The 24959-nt window shown below is 46.3% G+C and overlaps 1 protein-coding gene across 1 annotated transcript in view; it reads right to left on the bottom strand.

Annotated features, from left to right (window-relative positions):
* SLC26A9 (solute carrier family 26 member 9) overlaps positions 1-24959 on the bottom strand; it is a 44351-nt gene that overhangs the window by 9789 nt on the left and 9603 nt on the right. The window contains exons 2-16 of the mRNA XM_037885253.2: positions 21664-21806; positions 19503-19642; positions 18773-18883; positions 18275-18450; positions 17191-17355; positions 14878-15030; positions 13465-13547; positions 11270-11417; positions 9353-9466; positions 8164-8241; positions 6773-6868; positions 3632-3738; positions 2882-2951; positions 1897-1989; positions 606-725 (exon numbers count right to left, since the gene is read on the bottom strand). Coding sequence (XP_037741181.2) covers positions 606-725; positions 1897-1989; positions 2882-2951; positions 3632-3738; positions 6773-6868; positions 8164-8241; positions 9353-9466; positions 11270-11417; positions 13465-13547; positions 14878-15030; positions 17191-17355; positions 18275-18450; positions 18773-18883; positions 19503-19642; positions 21664-21806 — 1797 coding nt within the window. The remainder of the gene's footprint in view (positions 1-605; positions 726-1896; positions 1990-2881; positions 2952-3631; positions 3739-6772; positions 6869-8163; positions 8242-9352; positions 9467-11269; positions 11418-13464; positions 13548-14877; positions 15031-17190; positions 17356-18274; positions 18451-18772; positions 18884-19502; positions 19643-21663; positions 21807-24959) is intronic.

Here is a 24959-nt window from a genome sequence, read left to right as displayed (position 1 = left end):
GCAGCCATGGGGTGAGATGGAGAAAGCCCTCAGGATCCAGTCAGTAGAAGAACAATGTGGAGGCACAGCCAGGGCTGATACAGCCTCTCCTTCCTGGATCCTCTAAGTTGTCTTCCCAGGTACCAATTACCTCGACCAGCTGTGTTCAAACAGGGGAGGCCACTTCGGCAACTTGCCAAATTAGTCCTAAGGGCTATATCTACTTTGCATATATATTCACATACATTTTAATAATCAAGACTGAACACACTGTGCCCATATTCACCCCCTTCCGTCATGGATGTCATTTTGGTTTCACTAGCCACAACATGAAGAGGAGACCAGATCACTAACGGATGATCTTTCCCTACAGTTACAAGCCATGGGCTCCCAGGCTGGTCATTCCTGATCTAGTCACTCTGGGCAAATTGAGCTGAATTCTGCTTCTACTGAACTCAGTGGGACTTTTGCCCCCAAGTTTGGTGTGAGCATGGTTTGGCCCTTTGTGTAGGTCACTGTAGCATGCGCTATAAGTAAGAGAGGGATGGGAGAAGTGCCCCGGAGAGGTTGGACACAAGGACGTACATGAGGCCATACAGCAGTCAAAGGAACCCAGAGTGAGTTACCTTCTTGTTCCTGAAGAACAATTTTTGCAGCTTCGTTGTTTTTTGTGATGCCGCCTTCTTCTCCTGGTGTTTCACATATTTTTTTCTGGCTAAGTACACTTTGCCGGGGTCTACCCCAGTCTGTGGAGAAGGAGAGATAGTGAGTTGGGTTTGCTTATGCAGCTCATCGGTCACTGTCGTGACCTCAAGAGCCTTGTATCCATATATGAAAAACAGAAAGGGAAACTGACCACTGCCCATGCTAGCACATGGTCCAACAACACTTCCCTTCTCAGGAGCACAGAATATGAAGGCAGCAGGAATAGAAGGGCTGAAATGGAACCTATTGTGCCCCCAGCTTACACACCCTCTGTTTCAGGGTGAGTCTCTGCCTCAGCTGCTATGTTCACACTGCTACTTTTAGCATGCTAGCTTGAGTCCTGCTAGTGTGAGTCTGTCCAGCTGGGCTGGAAGGCTGCAGTGTAGACATACCCATAGCGGCTAAAGTCCCAAGCTCTTATAGCAACCTGCACAAAACTTGGATGGAGGAGCACAGGTTGCAGGAGGAGGGAAGAGTTTGGAGGAGGCAGCAGGAAGTCAGTCTGTGTGCACAGGGCTGGAATGCTAGTGGCCATTGCAGCACCTCTGGAAATAGTTGTTTTAATAAAGAGCCGGTTTAGTTTCACAAGCATGGAATCGTCTCATGTTGTTACCCAGCATGTAGTATATGAGATAGTAACAGTGGGATTACATTGCAGCTGGCACACACCAAAAGTCACATGACAGCAGCCAGGAGGGTGCATCAGAGGAGGGCTGTAGAGAGAGACTCACTGACCAGGGAAGAAAAGGACTATGCCCTGGAAGGGTAGAAGGGATTATTTATGAAACCCTGCTGATTGGGAAAGGAACTGCTGGTACCTGAGAGGGCAAATGAATTGCTTATGTTATGGAACCTGAAGGACTTAATAAAGCAGGCCCCTGCAGGGGGAACATTAATTAAAACTCCTGAGTGTTTGTGACATGACTGGACAGCTAAGCCAGGGAAATGGAGATCATGTTGCTATGCTGGGAGGGGGTCTGCTGTTGACCACACCCTGCAATGCTTCTTATCTGCAGAGGCCTCAGCTGAGCTCCCTTCCTAGCTGAGTGGCATGGTCTCTGCTCTCAGAAACTGAACACACAATCCCCCATGGGGCTCCCAGGCTGTGCTGGCTTTGGGCAGTCAGATCAGAGGCTGAAAGCCACATACTTTTGGAACCAATTAGTGCTTTCCATCATCTCTGCAAACAGAAGCTGGCTAGGGTTTTCTTACCTTCGCTATAACCTTCTCCCTGAATATCTCTGAGTTGGCAAAGTACAGTGGGGAGCAGTAGGTCACAATTTTAATCCCATCAAGTTCATGGACCTGCAACAGACATCAGAGTTCAGACTATGCACAACAACTCAAGCCTTTGCACGGGCTTGTTGGTTTTTGCAACAAGAGAAAATAGAGGTGCGGTGAATAGATCTGGCAAAGAAACCTCAGGTAACCTTCGATAAATGCTGATCTGTGGGGAACACAACTAGAGCTGGGTGAAAATTTTTGCCTGAGTCTTTTTTTGGTGATAAATCCAGATTTGGCGACACCAAAACATTTCACAAATCCATGTCCATTTCGCCAAATTGTTTTGGCTGGAAAAAAAAAACCAAACACTTAAAACAAAAAATTCAGAAAAAAAATCAAAACATTTCATGTTGACATTTTCAAAACAAAACCTTTCCATTTTTTTGACCCCAAATGACTTTTTGTTTCAAAATTTCTTTACGTTTTTATTAAAAATCAAAAATGTTTAAAAATGGACAAAATGGAAAGGAAACCTTTTGCTCGACCCAAAGCAATTATTTCTGGGAATTGCCAGTGAACTGAAAAATCAGTTATTTGCACAACTCTAGACACAACTGCCAGCTCCCTCTGCTTTACCATAATATAATATAATAATAATATAATAATAATATAATATAATAATATAACCAAAGAACCAGCCCTGCAGGTGGGGCAGATGGGTGGCAAATATGGGGGCCTTCTGCTTAAAATGAGACAGACAGGTAGTAAATGATCACAAAGGCCTCCACCACAAAGAGCAGATCTACTGTTATGGCTTCTGAAAATAACAAGCAAATAACCCCACTGAGCTGAATCAGGAGAGACAGTAACAGAGCCTACAGCCCCTTTGAATCACTTATTGGTCAAGTGATGCAGGAATGAGAAACGGGGGGGCTTGCATTTTTGGTTGGGGGATTTTAGCTTCCACGCTTACCTTATTGTAGGTTTTGGGGTTCTTGTAAATGTCGGTGGAAGTTACCTGACCCAGGGCAGAGCCGTTACGGCTAGGGGAAAAAAGTACAACAGATAGATTAAATTTAAGACAGGAAAGAAAAATGCTGCGTCTCTTGCTGCCATGCAAGTGTGCAGCACACTAGGATTATTGTTGATTTATATTATGGAAACAACTAGAGGCTCATGCAAGACTGGGTGCCTCATTGTGTTCAGTACTGGTGAGAGCAAGGTTAATTCACAAGACTGCTCTGTTCTTTGGCTGAAATTCACTTCTGTGCGGAGGGTCAGCTGTAGGCCAATGCACAGGTTCAGGCCCATGCTGAGCGGAGTAAGTAGTGCATAGGCTTTGTGCCAGGCTCTGCACGGGGTGGATTTCACCCTTTATGAGCAGTGGATTCCTTAAGGAAGGGCACATGGAGCTGGTGTTTTTCTGGGCAGGGTAAATAGCGGCTGGTAAATACACCCGCTTTGGAGTAGGCACCTGAGTTACTGTGAACAGGAATAGAAACCAGGCAGTAATTAACAACTGACATTCCTGCTTGCACATTGAGATTTGGAGCCTGCATTTGGGGTTTGGAGCCTGCATTTTCCCAGGGCCTCCTCTCAGATCCTCCTTTGAAAATCTAGCTCGAAGGCCATTGATACAAAGAACCCCCAGGTTGTTTTGTAACTGGAAAATGTTCTGCAGTTGCACGGCCATATTGCAGCTTTTCACTGAGATGCTACTTACAACTGAGTGTGGAAAACCACCACCAGCACAGAAAATCCCACGCCGACAGCGAGTCCGAATGGCAGGCTCAAGAAGAAAGCCGACAGGAAACTCACCACCCAGACCAACTGTGGGAAGACGAGAATGGCAGGTCACTGCTCTGTGCCACAGGCAGTGGGCACTCTGATGAAGCGTTTGCAAGGACAGCTGGACCAGAACCAAAATACCTATGGCCTGGGGATTCAAAAACCTAAATCTAAATTTTGCAGCTTAGACACTTTTCTAGTTATAAATTGCTGTTTGGTGCACGAGAAAAGTTTTCATGTGCAGTGTCAGTTCTTGGGACACTGAGGCACAAATGCCATAAACTCAAGTTCCTCAGCTTTAGAAAGGTGTCAGAACATTTGTACAGTACTTCAGATACCCCTCAATACCCAGACTAGCTCACTCAGTTTCACTCACTACCTTTCTGACTAGTCAAGACAGGATTTTTGCTGCTTAGGCCCTTTTCTAATGTATAACTGTTCACACCTTTCTGAAAGCCCCTGCTGCTGATCGTCTTTTAGTAGAGATGTGAATCTACTTGAAAACATTTTTTAACAGCTGGTATAAAAGACCTAGATATGTAACTGATGCAGAAACAATGTCCTTTGAGAAGCATTTTAGAATCCTCATCCCACCCACAACAGGAATAATGGGCCTGATTCTGATTTCATGCACACCAGGGTAACGCCACTGAATTCAAATCCCAGATTTACTCTGGTATAAGAGAGAGAAGAAAGAAGCAGAACCCAACCTTTCACTTTATCAGTGACTTCCCCTCCTCATAAGCCCTTTATAAACTATGTGATACCTGAACAGTGATCCATGCAGCCTGCTCTGAGGTGAAGCATGACAGCCATCTGGTATCACATAGCAATGTTGTGGCAACAGTTTAGGACAGGAAGTGGAGAAGGTCACTGTAGCCAATTGAAATTCCAGGGAAAATTTAGGTCAGCAGAATGCAATTAACCTAACTGAAATTTGGCTAGGATACTGAGATCAACACCCCTTGTGTTACAAAAAAGGGGAGTGCAACCTTTCTTGACCACAGGAGACCAGAGCCCTGCTTTATTATCTGATCCAGAAGACATCACAGCTTGGACCTATGTCAGTAAGATGGATCTGAACTCAAAAATTGGATCCAAGCCTCTTGAACTTTATGGAAGATCACAGATGGATCCAAACTTTGGGTCTGTATGGACTAAGGTGAAAACAGGTGTTTTAAAAACCGGGTTAGGTAATATGACTCGAATTTGTCTTGACTAGGAAAAATGGTCTGGTTTAAATTGAGTTTAGTGAACAAGTTGGCTAAGGCCAACCTAAACTCAAATACTTTTCATAGTCAAGACAAATCTTTGGGTTCTCCTCTAGGCTACAACAAAACTAGCTGGCACCATTTTAAAAGAGATAAATTGTGTCTAAACTAGCTGCTAAAGTGGTGTTTCAAGTCAAGTGAGCTCACTCAGTTTAGAAACGTACCTTTTTGACTAGTCAAGACAGAGAGTTTGGGCTTGCCTATGCTTAAAGGTTTTGTTGTTTTAACTATGCCATGGTGTGGGTGCAATTATACCAGTATAAAAAAGTGCTTATACTGGTATAGCTTATTTCAGTTCAGGCATTTAAATAAGCTATACAGGTATAAGTCACCTTTATGCCAATAGAACTGCGTTCACACTAGAGCTTTTACTGGAATAACTATGAATATGTCCACATTATAAGTGCCACAGCGGCACAGATGCACCATAGGGTAGACAGTTACTACCATGATGGAAGGGGTTTTTCCATCACTGCAATAAATCCACTCGACAGGTGGTAGCTATGTTGACAAAAGAATTAAAAATTGTATTAAAGTTAATGTTTAAAATCAAATTTACACAAGTTAAGAGGGAAGGTTCTGTACGTCTGGGGTCGGGCTTGGGTTATGGGGGATTGCAAGTATCAGCTACAAGGTTCACGAGGTACATACATACCACATAACCAGCATAGATCCAGACTGGGGTGTGGGAGTTTTAAAAGTGTCAGTGGATAAGTGGGCTTGGGTACGCCACCCATGGAATGTATTCAGAGTCCAAGTCAGTATTGGTGTAGAGAATGAGTACATTCTACAGCTGCATCTACATTGCACAAGGTGCAATGTGTTTCACAGGCCTGAGCCATGTGGTTCGGTCGAACCAACTTTTAGGCATAGACCAGGCCTTAGTATGCAAAACCAAATCACACTCCTAACCCAGAGGTCTTCTGGGACTGCTTTGAAATATAGATCAGCCCTTTGTAGCTCAGACACTTTGTTAATGCGTTGTTATGTGGTGCATTCATGTAATGGATTGAACTATTCACACTGCTTTAAAAGGCCCTGCCTGGAATCATCACCCATCTCCTCTCCAGCACCTGTTTGAACAGTATTTTAGGAAAGCTGTCTGATGACTCAAGTCAGTCCTTTTGGATCCTTGTTTCTCTGATAAAGCAGCTTCCTTGGGATTTGGCAGGCTATTTTGGCACAGTTTGCACAGATACCACCCACCAGCATAAGTCCTGTTCAAACAAAATCTTTAACTTTCAGACATTTCCAGATTCCTTTCTGTCTCCCCCATGCTCTCAGATTGGGTTTATATGTCAACCAGTGCCTGGGATTCTTATCTTTCATGATGGCCTCTCCTTCCCCTGGAGGGCTATTGGCTGAATTTTTAAGTCATGACTCGGAGATATTGAGTAGGGCCGGTTTGGCTTGTTCTTGACAAACAGGCTCTTAAGGTTGATTGGCATTTAAATAGGGCAGGTAATAGTTCATATCTCTGCATTACATGCGTCAAGTGCGACCGTGCTTGACTAGACCAGACACATTCTACATTGCACCTTACTTGGGATCATCAAGCTAAACGCTGACTAGCACTGAGTCGGAGGCATCATTGTGCTTATAGGGTGAAACTCACCCTTCTGCATGGGGCCAGCGTGAGGCCTATGCGCTTCTTAAATCCTATTTAAGCCCTGCTTTGAGTGCTCAAGTGGTGGTGCCTATGTCTTGGGCTGCCCCCACCACGCAGGGGTGAGTTTCACCCCCACTGAAAAACGTAATCAGATTCTGCTCCTTCTCCCCCAGGTCTCTCGCGGTGGGGTACTCACACAGTCCAGCTTGCTTTTCTTCCACAGATAGAAGGGGTCAGCCAGCTGCTTGAGGGAGTTTTTCAGGTTGACTGCTATCAGGGCTCCCAGCACAGCCTGCCAAGGAGACGGTATCCAAGACAGGACACATGAAAGTGTTCTTGCTCAAGGGAAAACTGCTTGTTGCAAATATCGCCTGCTCTCAGGTCTGGCTGCCAATTTCCGAGGGGGCAGGGATGAGGGTTTAGCAATGGGTGGTGAAGCTAACAAAGATCATGGTTGAATCTGGATCCAAAATAATTTATTTTATCCCCACCAGTTCCCTTTCGCCTGCTGAGAATCAGTGTGGATGTGGCGCCTTCACACTATGAAACTATGCTATGGGGTGGCTCAGTTTACCTGGGCTTTATGCAGAGGACAGGGACCATCTTTTTGTTCTGTGTTTGTACAGCGCCGAGCACAGGGGAATCCCAGTACATGATTAGGGCTGGTAGGTGCTATTGTAGTACCAATAATCATAAATAATTAATACCAACAAAATGTCATTATTATTAGAGACAGTCCTGATCCAAATACCTTGTTCTGAACACACCCAACACTGGAGCAGCTTGGCTTCAGTCTAAATAAATGGACCAAACCAACACTCTGAATCCAAAACCCCAGAGGCCTGGGGAACTTTGGGCCAGATTTCACAGCCCATACTTAGTTACTAAATAATCACAATATTACAATAGTAAATAATTTATTCATAGGGCATCCCCCACCTGGACATACATAACTGAAGTCAAAATGACAGGAAGAAAAAGGCAGCATTGTCTAATACTTCCCTGAACTCAGTGTTTAATTTGTAATGAAAGAGGTGCCAGGGCTCAAACAATTTTTTTATATTCATAACTAATGCAGCAAGCCCAGAGGTGCCGGGGCTATGAACTGCCCAGCCTAGAGGTGCCGGGGCTCAACCCTGGCAAGCCCTGGCACAAATTAAGCACTGTCCCAATCCCATCACTTTGCTCCCTCTGGGTTTCAAGTTTTAATAAACCCAATTTCTAAACTCTAAGTTCACTCCAAGCCTTTCACTCGTATTTGTGCTGAAACCAGGAATTAGCTCAGATTCTCTTGACACTTGATCCAGATTCACTCAGTGGACCTGGTTTTGAGAAAACCCCAGATCAAGTGAGTTTCATGGGATGGGGAAGAGGAGTGGGGAGGGGAGTGTTGTTTATTAGAGCTACTTGCAGCTTCCTGTGACTGCTCTTTGATTTACAAACAGCAAGGAAAGTTGACCTGGTTTGACTGGACATAGATGACACAGGAAATGGAGCAGTCCAGAACAGAGGGGTGACCTATACCCCAGTGTCCCTACTTACATTCCCCCTACCCTCCATGGCCCTCCTGGTTGCTTGTGGTTTTACCTTTGGAAGGGGGTCGAGGTAGATTCCCAAAGCCAGCATGGTTATCATAACCACCAGTGCTACAAAGAAACTTGCCATCTGAGGAAACAAAAAGAATAATTACAGAGGTAACCTGGCATTTTTAAACCTTATGTGATTCCTTAAACTGGGGACCAGTTAAGTGGAGCAATTACAGATCTAATGGCTTGAGCAGCAGGATGGAGCTCAGGATTCTGGGGTATTATCTTAGTCCTGCCACTGATTCGCAGTGAGGGCTGGGGCGTGATACCTAATCTCTCTGCCCCTCAGTTCACTTGAGCTCTGTGCTTTTGCCCATGACTTTTCCCTGTGACAGGCCCCCATTAAAAGTTACTGCTGTTGGTGCCAGATGAAACAAAAACAGCTAAATAGTGAAACTGCTGGCATGGAGAAGAAAAGCTTTCAAACTGAATGCATTTAGTATGAGTGAAATCTCCTGGATTAGCAGCACTGGAAACAAAGCGCTTCCCTTCTGCCTGATCCTGGGAGGTGCTGAGCACCCACAATGCCCAGTGCAGTCCCAGGGAGCTGCCTACACTGAACAACCTTCAAGATCAACAGGTGCTTGCTACACAGCATGGGCAGCAAAAGTGCCAGCACTAATGTGCCCCAATCCTGACCAGGAGGGACCCCCCCTCTGTGGGAGAGAGAGAAGTTCCGTCTCGGTGGCCCATGTGTCCTTGACCTCTCTGTTGAGTCTGTCATCACGGCAGCCAATCAGGAGTGTAGTTTTAGTGATGTAGACCCTTGCTCACTGGAAAATGGGTTGAGATTCACCAAACTCATCCCATACAGAGGCCATTGGAGACATCCATCAGATGGTAACAACTTCCCGTGAGGTAGAGACCCAGTCTGGATTCCAGCTGGCACTCTGGGGAGTAACAGGTCTATGATTATCATTAATCATGTGAGCCAGCTAGGCCCTCAGAAAAACAGCCTTCAGGTTCAAATTCTGCTCTCAGTGTCAATCTGGAGTGACTTTGTTAAAGTCAGTGGAGTTACTCTGGATTAGCAACAGTGAAGTCTGAATCTCTGGCTCTGAATTTTAGCAGAGAATGGCTCCACCCGACACATTCAGGTGCCCCCTCTGTGGGGGTCTATACGTTAATCGTGGAGGTGTCATCAGGGTTGCTAGTGTGAAATTTGGCACCAGGAAGAAGAAAGTAATAACCTGAGATTTTCCTCCAGCCCCGTCCACAGCTAGGGTTACAGACAGAGCACAACAGATCACATGGATTTTGAAAAAGGATCCAAAGAAGTTACTGCAGCCCAGGGCAAGTATTTCCTGTGGAGAGAAGAGGAAGGTGTTCGTCAGAGGAGGAAGGAAGCATCACTCTTTTGCCGGCTCCCTTAGTTTCTTCTAGCAACAATTAAAGGAAGGTGAGAGAAGTAGGTCACAGGGATTCTCCTCCTCTTAGCTCCGCCCTGCTCACAGCTTCATTCCTGCCCCTCCTCCCCACCCACCATCCTCACCCAGAGGATTGCTCCTTCTCATCCCAGAGGCATCGCTGGATTCCCTAAGTTATGCCCATGATGACACATCAACTCCAGCCAGTGCCTGGCAACAAGAGACCAGCTGGATTTCTCTTTAAAAACTACGTCTTTAGGAAGTTTTAACAAGTTGGCAAATCCTTGCCAAGCAAACATCAGAAACGAAACGATCATCATAGCCATTAGCTTTTGTTGAAAGAGACATTATACAGGGATATAGTCACCAGATTTTTCTGTTTCACAGGGTGTTACCATATTACAGAGTGAGCATCATTACAACACCTATAACATGTCGTCTCTAGCGATTTTATTAATACTCACAAAAACTGGACAGGTGCTAGTGTTTTTTTGCAGGTGGATGTACTTTGAATTTTGAATAAAAGGTAACCAAATATCTGAGTATCTATCTGTCCTCTGTCTATTTCCTACGTACGTAATTGATGTGTTTTCATAACCACAACCTCCCACAGTTTTTGAACCATTCCTCTACGGTTGGGCTATTTTTCCCTTTCCAAGGGAGGCCTCAGCAGCCAAGCAGCTATTAGCAGATGAGAGATTAATTCTTCATTTCCTCTCATTTAACCATGTGTGCTGGGAAGTCCTAGGAGAATTACCAAAGGTTCATTTGGTAACAGAGAGCCAGCTTGCATCCCAGTACTCTCTAACGACTGGACACGTGCACCGTATATATATAACATCTCCTCTTTCACTGAAGTTTCCCCAACATTTATCCCTGTTCAATCTATATGTATTTTTTTAGCCTGATGGGTTTGAGGTACCACTAAAACAGTATCTTAAAGACATTTTCTTTTATTGTGCTACAGACTGAGGTTGCTGGTCCTCCTTTCCAGATCAAACCCCATTCCTCTGGTGTCACTGGTCTGCCTAGGTCCCTTTCCCAGCTGTTTCACACTTCTGGATGATTCAGTCCTGCACTGAGGCTGATAGCTGGACCCAGTTCCCAAAGATCCTGCCTTAATTTGTGTCTCCGACCAGCTGCAGAGGCATTTTAAAAAGGAGGGAAAACGAGGAATAAAAAAAAGTTTGGAATCCCAAATGCCCTAAAATCTTTACAAGGGTGCCTTCTGCATGAGTCAGACAGGCATAATCTTCCCCTCCTTCTCACTCTGCCTGAAACGCACGGCCGGAACAGAGAGCCGTGTGCTGATCAGGGGTCTGCCTTCGGTAGCATGTGCAACTGTTTCCTTGCATGGGTCTCGAGCAGAGCAGGGAGCACGGATGTTAGAGTGCCTGGGAAAGGAGGCCTCCCAATGCGGTCAGTTGGGCAGAAGGAAAGAGAGAGGTGGGGCTGCTGTGGAGGGAAAGCAAAGCAGGGGATCACACCCAAAACTCCCCCCAGTCCTGTACAATCTCCCTCTAGCACACAGATAATCTACCGACAACAACAAACCAGGGCACTGAGCCCCAGACTCATGAGCAACCCTACCACTAGGCAAGTTTGAGCGCAGGAGAGAAAGACACAAATTTCAAAGAAACAGAGTGTGTTTTAAAGCTCCCAACTTATTAAATAGGCTTCCACTTTCACATCCATTATACCCAGCAGCATCTTGACTATATCCTTTTAAATAAAGGTTACCTGGTTGGGGTCTACGTCATAGCCATGTTTGGTTCCCAGGGTCCGTCCCATGGCCAGGTTGATCACATAGCCCACAATGGCAAGTGAGAAAGCTGTGCCAATCATATCTTTCCACTTGCTCACCAGTGGGAGTGTGGGGGCTGGGAAGCTGCAGCCAAAGAATAGAGGAGAAAGCTGTCAGGACACAGGTGTTTAGAGATGGAGCCCGTGGACCAGGATTTGGCTTTATATATACAGGATTCACTTCACCCACTACTAAAATGCAGCCACCTCTGGGAGGAACACAGCAGCTGTTTAATGGTGCACAGCAGCACTGCACAGCTGTTCAGGAAGACGAGTGAAGAATGACATATCCAAATGAAACTGCGGGGGAAATTTAGGTCAGTGGACTCCAGCATGGATTTGGTCAGGTTGCTGGGCTTTTGCAAAAAGTGCCAGAGGATTTTAAATGACCCCAAGTGACCACATCTTTTGCTCTGTCTATAATCTGAAAGATTGCACCTCCAAGCCACACAGCCCCCTCTAGTGCCGAGCAGAGCCATTGGCTCAGAACCGACTGAGAGAGGAGTGCCAGGAACTGCATCACCAACACCAAAGAATTAGAGCTCATCAAAAATTTTCCAGTGGAAGAGTCAGAAAATTTGACTAAATCGAAACATTTCACAGAAATGAGACAATTTCGATGAAATTTCATTTTGAAAAAAGACCAGAACGATTTGTTTTGATAAGGTTGAAACAATGTTTTGACTTTCGCATTTTGAAACAACTTTTCCGTTTTGACTTTTATTTTATATGATATAGTACAATATGCAGTGTTGTTGTAGCTGTGTTGGTCCCAGGATATTAGAGAGACAAGGTGGGTGAGGTCATATTTTTTCTTGGTCCAACTTCTGTTGGAGAGAGAGAGACAAGCCTTTAAGGTTACACAGAGCTCTGCTTCAGGACTGAAGAAAAAGGAGCGGTGTGCCTCAAAAGCTTGTCTCTCTCACCAACAGAAGTTGGTCCAAGAAAAGATATTACCTCCCACCTTGTCTCTCTGATATAATAATTGAAACACAACATTTCAGTTGAACCTAAATGGCATATATGTCGACAAAGAACACTAGTGCCAGTGTGATCCCCAGGCTTACAGAATTTACTGTGCTTTGCACGTGCTGAATAATATCCTAGATACCATCCCGGCTCTAGCCTTGTTTATTATTTTGACACAGGATTGGTGCTGTGTGTCCCTTGTAATTATAAGATTGTGCAGCGCAGTATTGTATGCTTTACACAATTATAGCTTGGTAATTATATGCTGCTCTTTATAATCCACTAATGCATTGACTCAGGTAAAGAAAGAAGGATTAGGAGACATTTTCCACTCCAACCTGCCCTAGATTCTGTTCTATTTTGGTTCTTATGCCTCACCCAGCACAATGGTATCTGAGTGCAGCGCTGCAGGACAATTGCTACAGCCTGGGGTTAGTCCTTATCCTAGGATATTGTAAGAGGATTGACAAATGCTCAGGCAAATTAGTGCCCTCTTTGCATACCAATCGCTCCCTGCTGTTGTTGTTATGACTTGTTACAAGTAACTTTTATTATGGTAACACCTAGTGGCCCCAGCAGAAGCTGTGTCCCCATTGTGTTGGGTGCTGTACAGACACAAAGTATAAGACGGACAAAGGAAGGGACGATTTTACATTTCACAGATGGGAAACCAAGGCCTGGAAAGATCAAATGATTTGCCCAAGCTCACTCAGGGGGGCTGGGTAGAGCTGGGAAGCGAACCCAAGTTTCGTGCGGTCACTGTACATACCCCACTGGAGACATTCAGCTCCTGCCTTGTGCAGAACCTGAGCCACAGTGGAACCCCTCTCTACCCCCTTGTAGTGCCCAGTGGTGCCCTTCTGCATGAGGCTGTTTGTTAGGGGCATAGGTTTTGCTGGGGACAAGGCAATCGCTCAGGGAGAGCTACGGAGGAACCTCAATAAACGGGGCGAGGGTCAGATTTGGGGAGAGGAAGAGATGAAGGCAGTAATAAAATGGTGTTCCTTTCACTGAGTTCTCCATTTCGGCAGTCAGTGTCCTTCGTTATCCCTCACTCCTGTGGGGGTTGTTTCCCAGATTGCAGCATGGGTGGGTAGGGGACTATCACTGGTCCAGAGAGAATCAGCACTTGGAAATGGAATCAGGCCTGCACGCGCACTTACCCCATCTTAATCTTCCCAACGATTGGCATGTTGTATTTCTCAGGCATGTTCAAGCAGCCGGACACCGCAGTAGCTACTATGACCTGAAATCACAGAGAGTGAAGGAGCCGTAAGTGGAAGCAGCATTGTCAGATCCATATGCAGCGCTGCACTGACCTAGCTGTGCAGGATGGTGAGATAGTGGCTAATGCCTACTACAGCTGAGAACGAGGCCTGTAAAGCCAAATTCAGCCCTGGATCAAGTGGGAGAAATGTCCATCTGCTTCAATGGGAGTTATGTCCATTTATGTCACAGATCAGTTTCCCCCCATAGACATTAAAGGGAATGCACTGACAGTCCAATATACGAGGAAGAAACAAAGGTTTGGGGGGTTCTCCTCCTCCTGAGGATATAAAAATACTTGGGCTTCCCTATCCCCTTTCATCACAGGTTATCTAAGCCGTTGATGAGTATTACTGGAGTCACACAGGACAAGGTTGATCAGTCACGTCATCCCCATTTTGGAGAACTGAGACAGAGCCCTGTAATAGCAGTGAGCTGGGATAGTGTGAGGAATAGAACCCAAGGTTCCTGACCCTTAGTTTCCTGTCCTAAAATCTCAGTAACACTCGCTCCATCATGGAAGCTTGTGGCCATTCTACACATGGTCTGTGGGGAGACTTAGCCCGTATATGGTTTAGAGAGAGCTCACAGCAGGAATACATCTGGCAAGGCCTCTGCAAATATGAACCTAGCCCGCTGTGGCTCTGTGTGGGCTGGGGAGATGTATAGTTTGTCATGGTTTCATTTAGAGGTGAACCACAACTGGATAACTAAATCCATCACACACACGCCTGGGATTTGGAGGGTCCCTGAGCCAAATGTTCTGACTCAGGCCCAACCCTCATTCTGACATGAAATTCAGTGGGGTCAGCAGCTTCTCTCTGAGGTTTGGGAGCTGCTGCATTTCTGAAACTGAAACCAAACTCAGGGGCCCTGATTTCCCGTTGCCCTTGAATTGTGCAGCTGGGCAAAGTGAGCACAGGGTGGGTGTAAAATGCAACCAAATCAGAAGTGTAGTGCTCTACACCCACTTTGTCTTGGTGTAAACGATCATGTGAAGCAGGCACCGGTGCGTTGGGCCCAGTGGTGTGAGCCCCACCTGAACCAAAACCAAAAAATCTAATTAGAGTGATGCTGCCAGTGCCTCCTGCTTCCCCAAGCATCCAAGCCATGCAGGTGTCCTGAGTCCGACATCATGCCTCACCAGGTGTCAAAGCAAGGGTGCTCTGGAATCTAGGCCCTTCCCCTGCCTGTCCTAGAGATGCACCTTCCTGCAAAGGCTGGGAAGAGATGAGGGGAAAAGGCTCTTTCAGGGAATGGTCGTTTCCTCTCTAATGGACAGAGGACGACGGAACTCGGGTGTCACTTACTATGACGATCTCCATGGGGATGGGCACCCGGATCTTCTTCATGTATTTCATATTGAGCTCTTTCACAATAATCAGGAGCACAGTGCTGATCAGGGCGAAGATCAAGGAGGCCACGTTGGTCTTGGGGAGATTTTTGCAAATATCAATAAATGTCTAGAGGGGGGAGAAGGGACAGCAGTCGGCAAAATGTTGAGAATGGCTACTTGGAATTCCAGTGGGCAAAGCAGAGAACACCCGCCCCCCCCCCCCCCCCCGCCCACTCTGGCCTCCCCATGGACATCTCTGAGCCACAGGTGCTGGAACTAGTGGTGCCGGGGGGATGCTGCTGCACCCTCTGGTTTCAAGTGGTTTCCATCATAGTTTGGTTCAATGGCTCTCCGGACCCACACTGTACAAATTGTTCCAGCACCCCTGCTCTGAGCATATGAAACAGGCACTGGGAAATGAAACAAGCACCAGAAATCCCAAGACAGCCTGCTTCTGTGTCTGGCTACTTCAGTTAAGCAGCCAAACTTCCAGGTGCATAGGACCCACTGAAGTCAATGGAAAGGACTCTGGATCAGCTCCATAGAGGGGCAGGGCCATCTCCTCAGTTTGCGAAAAGAAGCACCTCTCCACTGATTTCAATGCAGCTACCCCATTCATAGCCGTTGAGGATCTGGCCCTATATATTTAAAAACATTCAGTGCCCTTACCCATGCCTCTAATTACATCTTTGATTACTGAAACTCAAAGCAATCGAAAAAATGCTCATTTGTTTTTCATCGTTAGTGCCGATCGCATCCTTTTTTGTGTTGTTTTGCTCATCTGGGACAGCAAAAATAGGCTCACCAGGGCTGGATTCCCCTCTCATAGCAGTCTTATGCCATTGTCACTCCATTGCCTTAATCAGAGGGGGATGAAATGTGGATCAAGCCCTATGGGTCTCTTTTTTTTTTCTAGTCCCTAATTCTCATCCACTTCCTCAGTACTGCAGTGCCTGACTTGCAAAGAATGCTGGGAAATGTTTAAACCCAAACAGAAAAGGAGTACTTGTGGCACCTTAGAGACTAACCAATTTATTTGAGCATGAGCTTTCGTGAGCTACAGCTCACTTCATCGGATGCATACTGTGGAAATTGCAGAATATCATTATTATATACACAGACACCATGAAACAATACCTCCTCCCACCCCACTATCCTGCTGGTAATAGCTTATCTAAAGTGATCATCAAGATGGGCCATTTCCAGCACAAATCCAGGTTTTCTCACCCTCCGCCCCCCCACAGACAAACTCACTCTGTTGCTGGTAATAATGATGGACTATTACCAGCAACAGAGTGAGTTTGTCTGTGGGGGGGCGGAGGGTGAGAAAACCTGGATTTGTGCTGGAAATGGCCCATCTTGATGATCACTTTAGATAAGCTATTACCAGCAGGATAATGGGGTGGGAGGAGGTATTGTTTCATGGTGTCTGTGTATATAATAATGATATTCTGCAATTTCCACAGTATGCATCCGATGAAGTGAGCTGTAACTCACGAAAGCTCATGCTCAAATAAATTGGTTAGTCTCTAAGGTGCCACAAGTCCTCCTTTTCTTTTTGCGAATACAGACTAACACGGCTGTTACTCTAAACCCAAACAGAATACCTGTGTTCATTGGAATACTAAAAATCAAGCGGCGTCTCTAGGGATTGCAGGTTTGGATTTTCCTGCATTGGCCCCAGGGACGCTCTGACATGCCCGACTCTCTGCTGACTAAGCTGATTCTGTGTTTCCAAACCTAAACAGGCTAAGGTCAATCCAGCAGTGTTGCCTTCAATGAACCGAACCTTGTCTTGGAAGAACTGCCAGACTGGACCAGACCAGGGGACCATCTAGTTCAGTGTCCGATCTCTGACAGTGGCCAATACCAGATAGATCAAAGGAAGGCACAAGAGGTCATATTTATGGGATAACCTGCACCCACAGGTAGTTTCCCCCTGACCTCTAACAGCTAGAGACTGGCTCATGCCCTGAAGCAGGAGGGCTAATATTCCTTCCAAAACTCCCTCAAGACCCATCAATGGTAATAATTAAAAACTATCAGGGCTCAGGTCTGATTGTGGCTTTATTTATTACAGTAATGGCACAAGGCACCCTGGGTACAAGCTGAGAGTGCTGGGAATGGAGCAGACTGCCATGTGCTTACACCCTCTCAGCCCTCTGCTCATTTGATTTAGGATTCATTAAGTAATGTCCCCATGTATTTGCTGACGCAGTGTCTGCAGCATGCTAGCCCCTGGGCCGAGGTGTGGAGAGAAGGCCCCTACCCCAGCGAGCTCACTTACATAAACGATGGCCAAGGGCCCAGTGTAGGCTGTGATCGTCAAGCCAAAGACATATTTGAGCACCGAGATGAGGATCTGGAGCCCTGCTGCAGTCATGAAGCCCCGGATGAAGGATTCCGAGAGGTAGATGGCAACGAAGCCAAACTGCACGAATCCCAGACAGATCTAAGGATGGACGGACACACGCATCACAGTGTAAACGTACTAGAAACAGCCCAGACCCCGTCCGCAGGGGCCATCACAGAGATCATTAATGGAGAACTGCTGCACGTGCCAGGCTGGCCCCTGCAGTGCAGGGCAGCCACTTGGCACCGGGCACTGGGGCGGTCTGGACACAGAGCCAGCCTAACTAGCCCCGGGAGAGTCATGCCAGGCTGGGAGCATTCTCTGGTGGCAAAGAGCCAACATAGAGGCTGGGGAAGTGTGGCTGGGATGCCATTTTGTTCCCTTGCGTCCGCTAGTGTCACCTGGCGAGTGCTCTAACCAGTTACTAGCTCTGCACACAGGATTGGGAGAGTGCACAGGGTGAGCTTTGCACCACCTTGGCAACTGCGTCCTCCCCCCAGCCCTGCACCATGAGCAAGACGCCCTCTCTGAACACAGGCAGAGGAAATACAGACCATGTGTCTAGCACACACCATGCCTCCTATGGGCATTGCCACGTGCTTAATTTTCTACTACCCCATGTGCTCCCATGAAAGTGTCTTTGGAGTAAAAACACACCTGCAATTGCTATGAGCTGCTGATCATGGAAAAAGAACAGAGACCTCAATGTGTCTCTTTCTTGTTCAGAAACTTTAATATAGGATGGGTCCATCTATCCAGATCCCTATTATAGTGTAGGAATCACTATAGTGTCTGAGGTCCAGTGTTTCTGAAGTGGGAGCCAGGACCACAGGACCCTTCCAAACCTTTTGTTTCCAGGTATCATCTACTTGGAAACAGTCCCAATTGTTGCACCTGCTGGCACTGCCATCCCTTCCTTGAGGGTGTACAAATGACAAAATCCAACCTCATACAAGGGGTAGGGTTAGGCTTAGCTCAGACAGTGGGCACTGCAGTGTTAGTGCCAAGATGTCCTTACTTGTATGATGGCTGTCAGACAAGCTAATGTGGCGGAAATCTCCAGTCTGGCTGCCTCCATGGCTGTGTTGTTGATGTTTATCTCATTGGTGGTATGGTTAAAGTATTCGAAATCGGACTCAGGAGCCAGATCATGGCAGACGCTCCCAACGATAATGCTGATGACAGCAAAGGTGCCTACAGGACAAAACAGTAACAGGTGACTTACATGTATACAAAGCATCCCATCCTGAAAAGCGTTAACGTAAATTGGGAATCACCCACCACTGCAATGCAGTCAGTTCTGTAGCAGAACACGGCAGTGGTTTATCAGTGCATGGCGCAATGCTATACAGCAGGCACCAGGGATCCAGGACATTGACTAATGCACCAGAGAGGAGGCTTGGTAAAACAGCGCCCTGTCAGGAGATATGGTACAGCTGGAGAATGTGCCCTCGGGCAATGAACGTAGTTGGAATGTACAGACATTCAAATTTCAGAACTAAAAAGGGGAACTTACCTGGGACCATCTGGTGGACGCCACCTAGGATGAAGTAGGGTATCAAAGGGAAGAAGGAGGAGTAGAGTCCATTGATGGGAGGCAGATTGGCAAGCAGTGCAAAGGCCATCCCTGAAAAATGCAAGTGAAATTGACTTCAGATCTTCCATCTCAGTTACAGCTGCGGGCCCTGGGAATTCCCCTCCTGGCACAGAACAGTGGCCCAGCTAGTTCGGCAGCCTCTCTTTGGCAATGTACTAAATGCTCCAGGGGAAGATGCAAGAAAACCCATACGGGACATTTATGGAGTGGGCTACTGCACCAAGGCAGCAGGGTCTATGAGCCTTCATAGGGGTGCAGGACTCTTCTAGTAGCGACTCATCCTGTTAGCAGAAGTTAAAAATCTGCACAAAGCTGCTGGGTCAGTGCTGCGGGGTCTTTGTGGTAAATGCAGTGTGTTAACTCTCCCAGGATACGAGATGTGACCCTCTGGCAAGAGGCAACTAGGGGCAGAGCCAGGGGGGCCCTGCAGGGAAAACCAGGACGAGCCAGCTTGGAGGAGAAAGCTTTGGCTGAGGGTTTATGTTCTGTTGTTACTAATAAAGCCAAACCCCAGGAAGGGGATAAAATCAGCCATCGACAGCGTGTCCGAACTTTAATTGGAGCAAGGTGGGAATGTTCTCTCCTCCCAGCTGCTCATGGGGGGAAGTTACTTCCTAACCCCCACTGGGGAAAGGACACCTGGTCTCACCTTGTGGCACTTGAATGGTCCCCGCACTGATTCCCCCAAGGACATCGGGCACAAGGTAGTCTTTAATTTTATATTTAGGGAGCCAAACGAGTATTGGAAACAGACTGTAGATGATGACTTTGAACCTGGATGATGAACATCTAGAGAGGAAATGAACACAAGTAAGGAAGGAGGGTCCCGATAAGAAGCATTTCCCTTCACTACGAGGTTTCCTATGCAAAGGACAATCGTCCTGATTTTCATTGCCTCTTGCCTTGGGAAGCCATTTACACTAGTGTGGAGCAGATACAAAGCCAACCTGGGTGTGAGAAGCATCACCAGTCTGATGTGGCAGCATTCTGCGCATGTTTCACACTAAAAGAAAAGGAGGACTTGTGGCACCTTCAAGACTAACAAATTTATTTGAGCATAAGCTTTCGTGAGCTACAGCTCACTTCATTGGATGCATTCAGTGGACAACCATGCCCCTGGTTATTAGCATAGGCTGAACATCACACATGTTGGAAAAGGGAAGTGGATCTCTAGGATTTGTATATTACCCTAGAATGCATGGTTGGACAGGGTTTCTACTTTAGAAAGAGCAAGTGAAGTTTCCAAAGCAATCACAGGGATTTAGACACATATCCGCTTTGAAATTAAAGTAAGATCTTATATCTACATCCCCTGAACTGTTCAGGGATCTCAGGCAGTATCTTTCTTCAGTGGTTAGAACATAGGACTTTCAGGGTTTCTCTACACAGGGTTTCTCTAGGTTCTGTTCTCCTTTCTGCCACTGACTCATTATAAGGCTTTAAGCATGTCAGTGAAGCTCAGCTTACCTATCAGTCCTATGGATCTAACAACACATGCACAGGCTTCCTCAGTTAATGTCTGCAAAGCCCTTTGAGATACTTGGGTGAAAGATGCTTTCTATATAAATGCAAAGCAAAAGCATTCTTCTGAGCACAGCCAGGCTGCCTTCATTTCTGACTGCAGACTGATTCATTTGAAGTGAAAACCATAAACTCCATTTACCTTTCAATTACAGTGCAAACCCAATCAAATATATATTCATTACTCAGCGCTGGTTATCTCAGATGTATTAATCTCCAGCGGCTGTGATTACATTTTCTCCCTGGGGTGGTGCTGTTCTGTACTTCGGCGAAGTGAGAGAGAGAGAGCAGTTATTCCTGGGGCTTATTGAAAAACTCTCTCCACTTAAAAAGCACCTGGATGCCACCCAAAACTAAAGTCAACATGGGAACAGCCACAGCCTCAGAGGCATCAATGTGTCGAGTTTAACAAAGGCTCTCTAGCCTATGGCTTTGCCTATCCAAAGCCCAGAGAGCACCTCAAACAGCTGCCCATCTTGATTTCAGAGCACAGAAATCTTTCCACTCCGAATATCTGTGCTCAGTTAGCTATTAGCTTGCTGGGCCTGACTCTCAGTTAGTCCATTGCTGTCCTGGGGGCAGGGCCAGGACTCTATACATGTTGGAAGAGTGTTAAAGTGGCTTTAAGCCAATTTTGCACTCCCCATATTCTGAGGAAGGGCCCTGCACCCAATGTAAGTGAAAGCAGCCTTAAGGCTGGCCTATGCTAGACCCCGGGAAGCAAAGACTAGCCATAATGCCCTGCACTCCAGCCTTGCCTCTGATTTGCTCCCTATGCTGGGAGCTGATAACAGGGCAGGGGCAGAGCCCTTACACTAGGTCTATGCCAGCTGAGGAGCCCCCATACACGTGGGGGTATTTTCAAGGGGCCATTTCTGATTATTTCAAGGTTCTTTTATGCAGCCAGAGCTGAATGATAGAGCTTTTGTGTGTGTGTGTGAATCAAACCTCCAGGGTCGTGGGCTGCTTCAGGGGCAGCTGGTTGCCTACTGCCCTTCATGCTTTTAAAAACAATCTCTCTACTAATTATGAAATTGACTAGAAAATTGCTAACAGGTTGTCATTGCTTCCCCCATGCTACAATGCCCAGGTTGTAAAATGCCACAGGAGACCATTTATTTGCTTAAAAACATGTTTCCCCTGGAATTTTTTTTAATGGAAATGTTGTATTGATCTCAGGGTTCGCATTCTCTCCTTCCCCTCTCTCCACCCCCTCAAACACCGCACTGCTGAGCCAAATCTGACCTGGCAACAGGCTCCGAAGGAGACTCAGTAGCATTCCACATTACCTGAAAAGGTTCTTGACTTTTTCCCCAAGTGGATAACTTCTCTTTTTCTTCTCAAACTCTTCATCGAAGAAGTTGACAGAATACGCAGCCCGGTCGACAACATAGCGAGGTCGGGCTTGGTTCATCTCGGTGTCCTTCAGATCCTTCCGAGATAAGACAAAGGAGAAGAAAGGAATCAGCGTGAGCAGATCTGGCCACCAAGTGAAGTTTTAGAAGAAGAAGAGAGACTTGGTCTAGCCTCCTTCATCCAGGCATTTAGGATTTCCTCTGGAGTATTCTGTCTCCTAAATGTCTTCTTTCCACTTCACAAGCAGGCTTCTGGAGCAAGGGATTGTCTGTTTCCAGGCTGGGTCACCACCTCTTGAACTAAATGGATTTTTGTCACCTGTTTTATAGTGAAACTCATAAGCTAGGCAATGTGGTCTAAAGGAATGTGCACAGGACTGGGTGTCAGGAAGTACAGTTCTAATCTTGGCTCTGCCAATGACTTACTGTTTGGGCTTGGGAAAGTCACCTGATCTTTCCCTGCCTCAGTTTCACCATGCATAAAATGGGGTTAGTGATACATCATAGCACTGCTGGGAGGATTAATTAGCATGTCTGTGAAGCACTGTGCAGTGGGAAATATTAACATTACCGGTACGGAGCAGCTTTCATCCAAGAGGTTCTAGCTACAGCGCCTCATTAATTCATCTACAAACATAACACCCTTGGTGTTTCATATTTGCATTTAGAGTTGCTATTCTGTCCTGCTCAGAGCTGTGGGGTAATACTTGATTCCTGCCAGAAGCTGGGAACAATTTTCTCTCACACAGAGATGTAACAGTTGTTGACCTATTTGTATGAAAATGATGCCGAACAGTCCTGTTTGACCAGCCCTATGCAATATGTAGGTGTCGCCAGGGGAAGATAATAAACTCCCCATGGCTCACTTTAGTGTAAACAAAGCCACCAGAGGAGAGGGGAGAACCATTATGAGCTGATGAGTCTGGGGGTGAGGAGGGGGAATGCATACATTTGAAACAAGGATGTGGATAATTATTTTTGTCTGGCATTTATTTAAGAAAGTCATTGCCCATCACACACGTCGAGGACGGGAAAGCAACTGGGATTTCAGGGAATAGTTATCAAGAAATTAACTGCACATCGCTGAAAGGTGTGAATTCTGCAGAATCTCGGCTATAGCTCCATTGACGTCAATGTAGCCACGTAGATTTACACCCGGATCTTTGTTTCAAGAGATTGGGCACAAGAGGGTCAGGTTTTGATTGTGCAAAACCTTGACAGTGGATATTTTGGCCTTATGGAACCGAAACCAGAGTAGGTTTTTATCCAGATCCTGTTTTACCAGAACTCTAAATTTTAGAGGAAATCAAATAGAAGGTTCTGGAGTTGACCCATCTGTGTAACAGCTAAATCCAAACTGGTTTTGGGTAGTGCATAGGCTGCATTTTAGTTTAGAACCAAGTGCCATTTTACATCCAAAATTCTGGGAGTACTTGAATAACAAATTCTCCTTATGTCTGTCTCGAAATTGTTTCCTACTGGTCCTAGGAATATCCAGAGCTTCCAGTGTAAATTAGGATTAAGGCCTTGTTTGCATGGGGAAATTGAACAGAATATTAATAGCTGAAAAAATTATTCCAGACTAGCTCCCGATAAGAATACTCGGTTCCAGAATAAAAATCACTCAATTCCAGAATAGAGCAATGATAGAAATATCTCAGGGGTTCTCATACGATGGGTCATGACACCTCGGAGGGTCATGCAATCAACGGATGCAGTTGCGACTATCCTGAGTGTGTGGAGGACACCATTTTGCTCTGCACAGCATAACCTCACACGTACGGTGTGTGCAAGGTCACGCTGCCTGGAGGATGCCATTTTTTGCTCCAAAGTGGCATCTTCCATGTTGTCTGGGGTGGCAGGAAGCAAAACGTCTGAAAATAGGGCCATGCAGGCAATAAGGAACTGCTACAATAGCTCTTCCAGTCAATTTCCCTGTGTAGACAAAGGCCGACATGACATTGAGCCCATCCTCGGAGAAAGCCTGAGGGAAGGGGGTGGTCAGAGAGAAGGAATAAAGGTTTCCAGAGGAAAAGCTATGTGCTGGCTGCATTGAGTATATTGTCAGCACTGCAATCTGAGGCGTGATCGCAGCTTGGTTAGACATACCTGCTCGCCTCTCACAGTTTGTATGGCAACTTCCACCTTCTCTGTATGTATATATATATCTTCTTACTGTATGTTCCATTCTATGCATCCGATGAAGTGAGCTGTAGCCCACGAAAGCTTATGCTCTAATAAATTTGTTCATCTCTAAGGTGTCACAAGTACTCCTGTTCTTTTTGTGGATACAGACTAACACAGCTGCTACTCTGAAACCTGTCATACCTGCTCTCGCTTTCACTAAATTAGCAGTGGAGACATGGCAGCATGGGCTGTACAAATACGCCGGGGAACTTGGGCACGTGATCGCATTGCTAGCCTGCTCTGAATCTCATGCCGCCACATCTACGCTGCTAATTTTCAGCCACGCCAGCGCCGATACCGCTAGCCCAATCACAGCTTGAATTGCAGTGTAGACATACCCTCGGTCTGGGAGTGATGCAGTTAATGTTAAATGTTTTGGGCCCAATTCATCCCCGGGGTAGCCCATTGAAGTCAGTGGATGAATCTGGCTATTTGTACTTTCTGTGTATTTTCTGCATTGTAGCCCAGTCTGGGTTCAGAACGGAACTAGATTATCTCATGTGACTGCCAAAAGGGAGCAATCTGGGTGAATCAGGGTGGTAGGACTGGGATTGCTGTCTGACAGGCCAGGAGAAAAATCTCTCTGTCTGGGCATGTCTTGAGGTGGATAAAAACAATGTGATATCCAGGCCACAGATCTGGAGAGACACTGTTCCTAAAATACCTGAACACAAGGGCACGTGGCCTGGGGCAAAAGCTAGTCAGGAAAAGGGAATCATTAGAGTCTGTGAGGTGCTTTAGAGGCTGTATATGAGGATTGCTACATGGACCACTGAAATGCAGGGCAGAAGATGGCAGCAGTTCAGCAGAGCACATCAGCACTACACACCAGTCTGGGATGGGAAGCGGAGGATACTAGATCCAGCTGAAGACATGGGGTGATTTTAGGGAGGCAGAATGTTAATTACCACCCTCAAAATGTGGTCAGAGCACAGCCAGCAACCCCCCATCTCTTGTGAACAGCCCCAGGGGATCTTCAAGGATGAGGGCCTTGTCTACACTAGAAAGGGTTTGCTGGTACAGCTGTAGCAGTATGGCTATCC

Source organism: Chelonia mydas, chromosome 21 (genome assembly GCF_015237465.2).
Source record: "Chelonia mydas isolate rCheMyd1 chromosome 21, rCheMyd1.pri.v2, whole genome shotgun sequence".
NCBI lineage: Eukaryota > Metazoa > Chordata > Testudines > Cheloniidae > Chelonia > Chelonia mydas.
The sequence above is the reverse complement of the archived record's forward strand: the minus strand, read 5'-3'. Positions and strand labels throughout refer to the sequence as shown.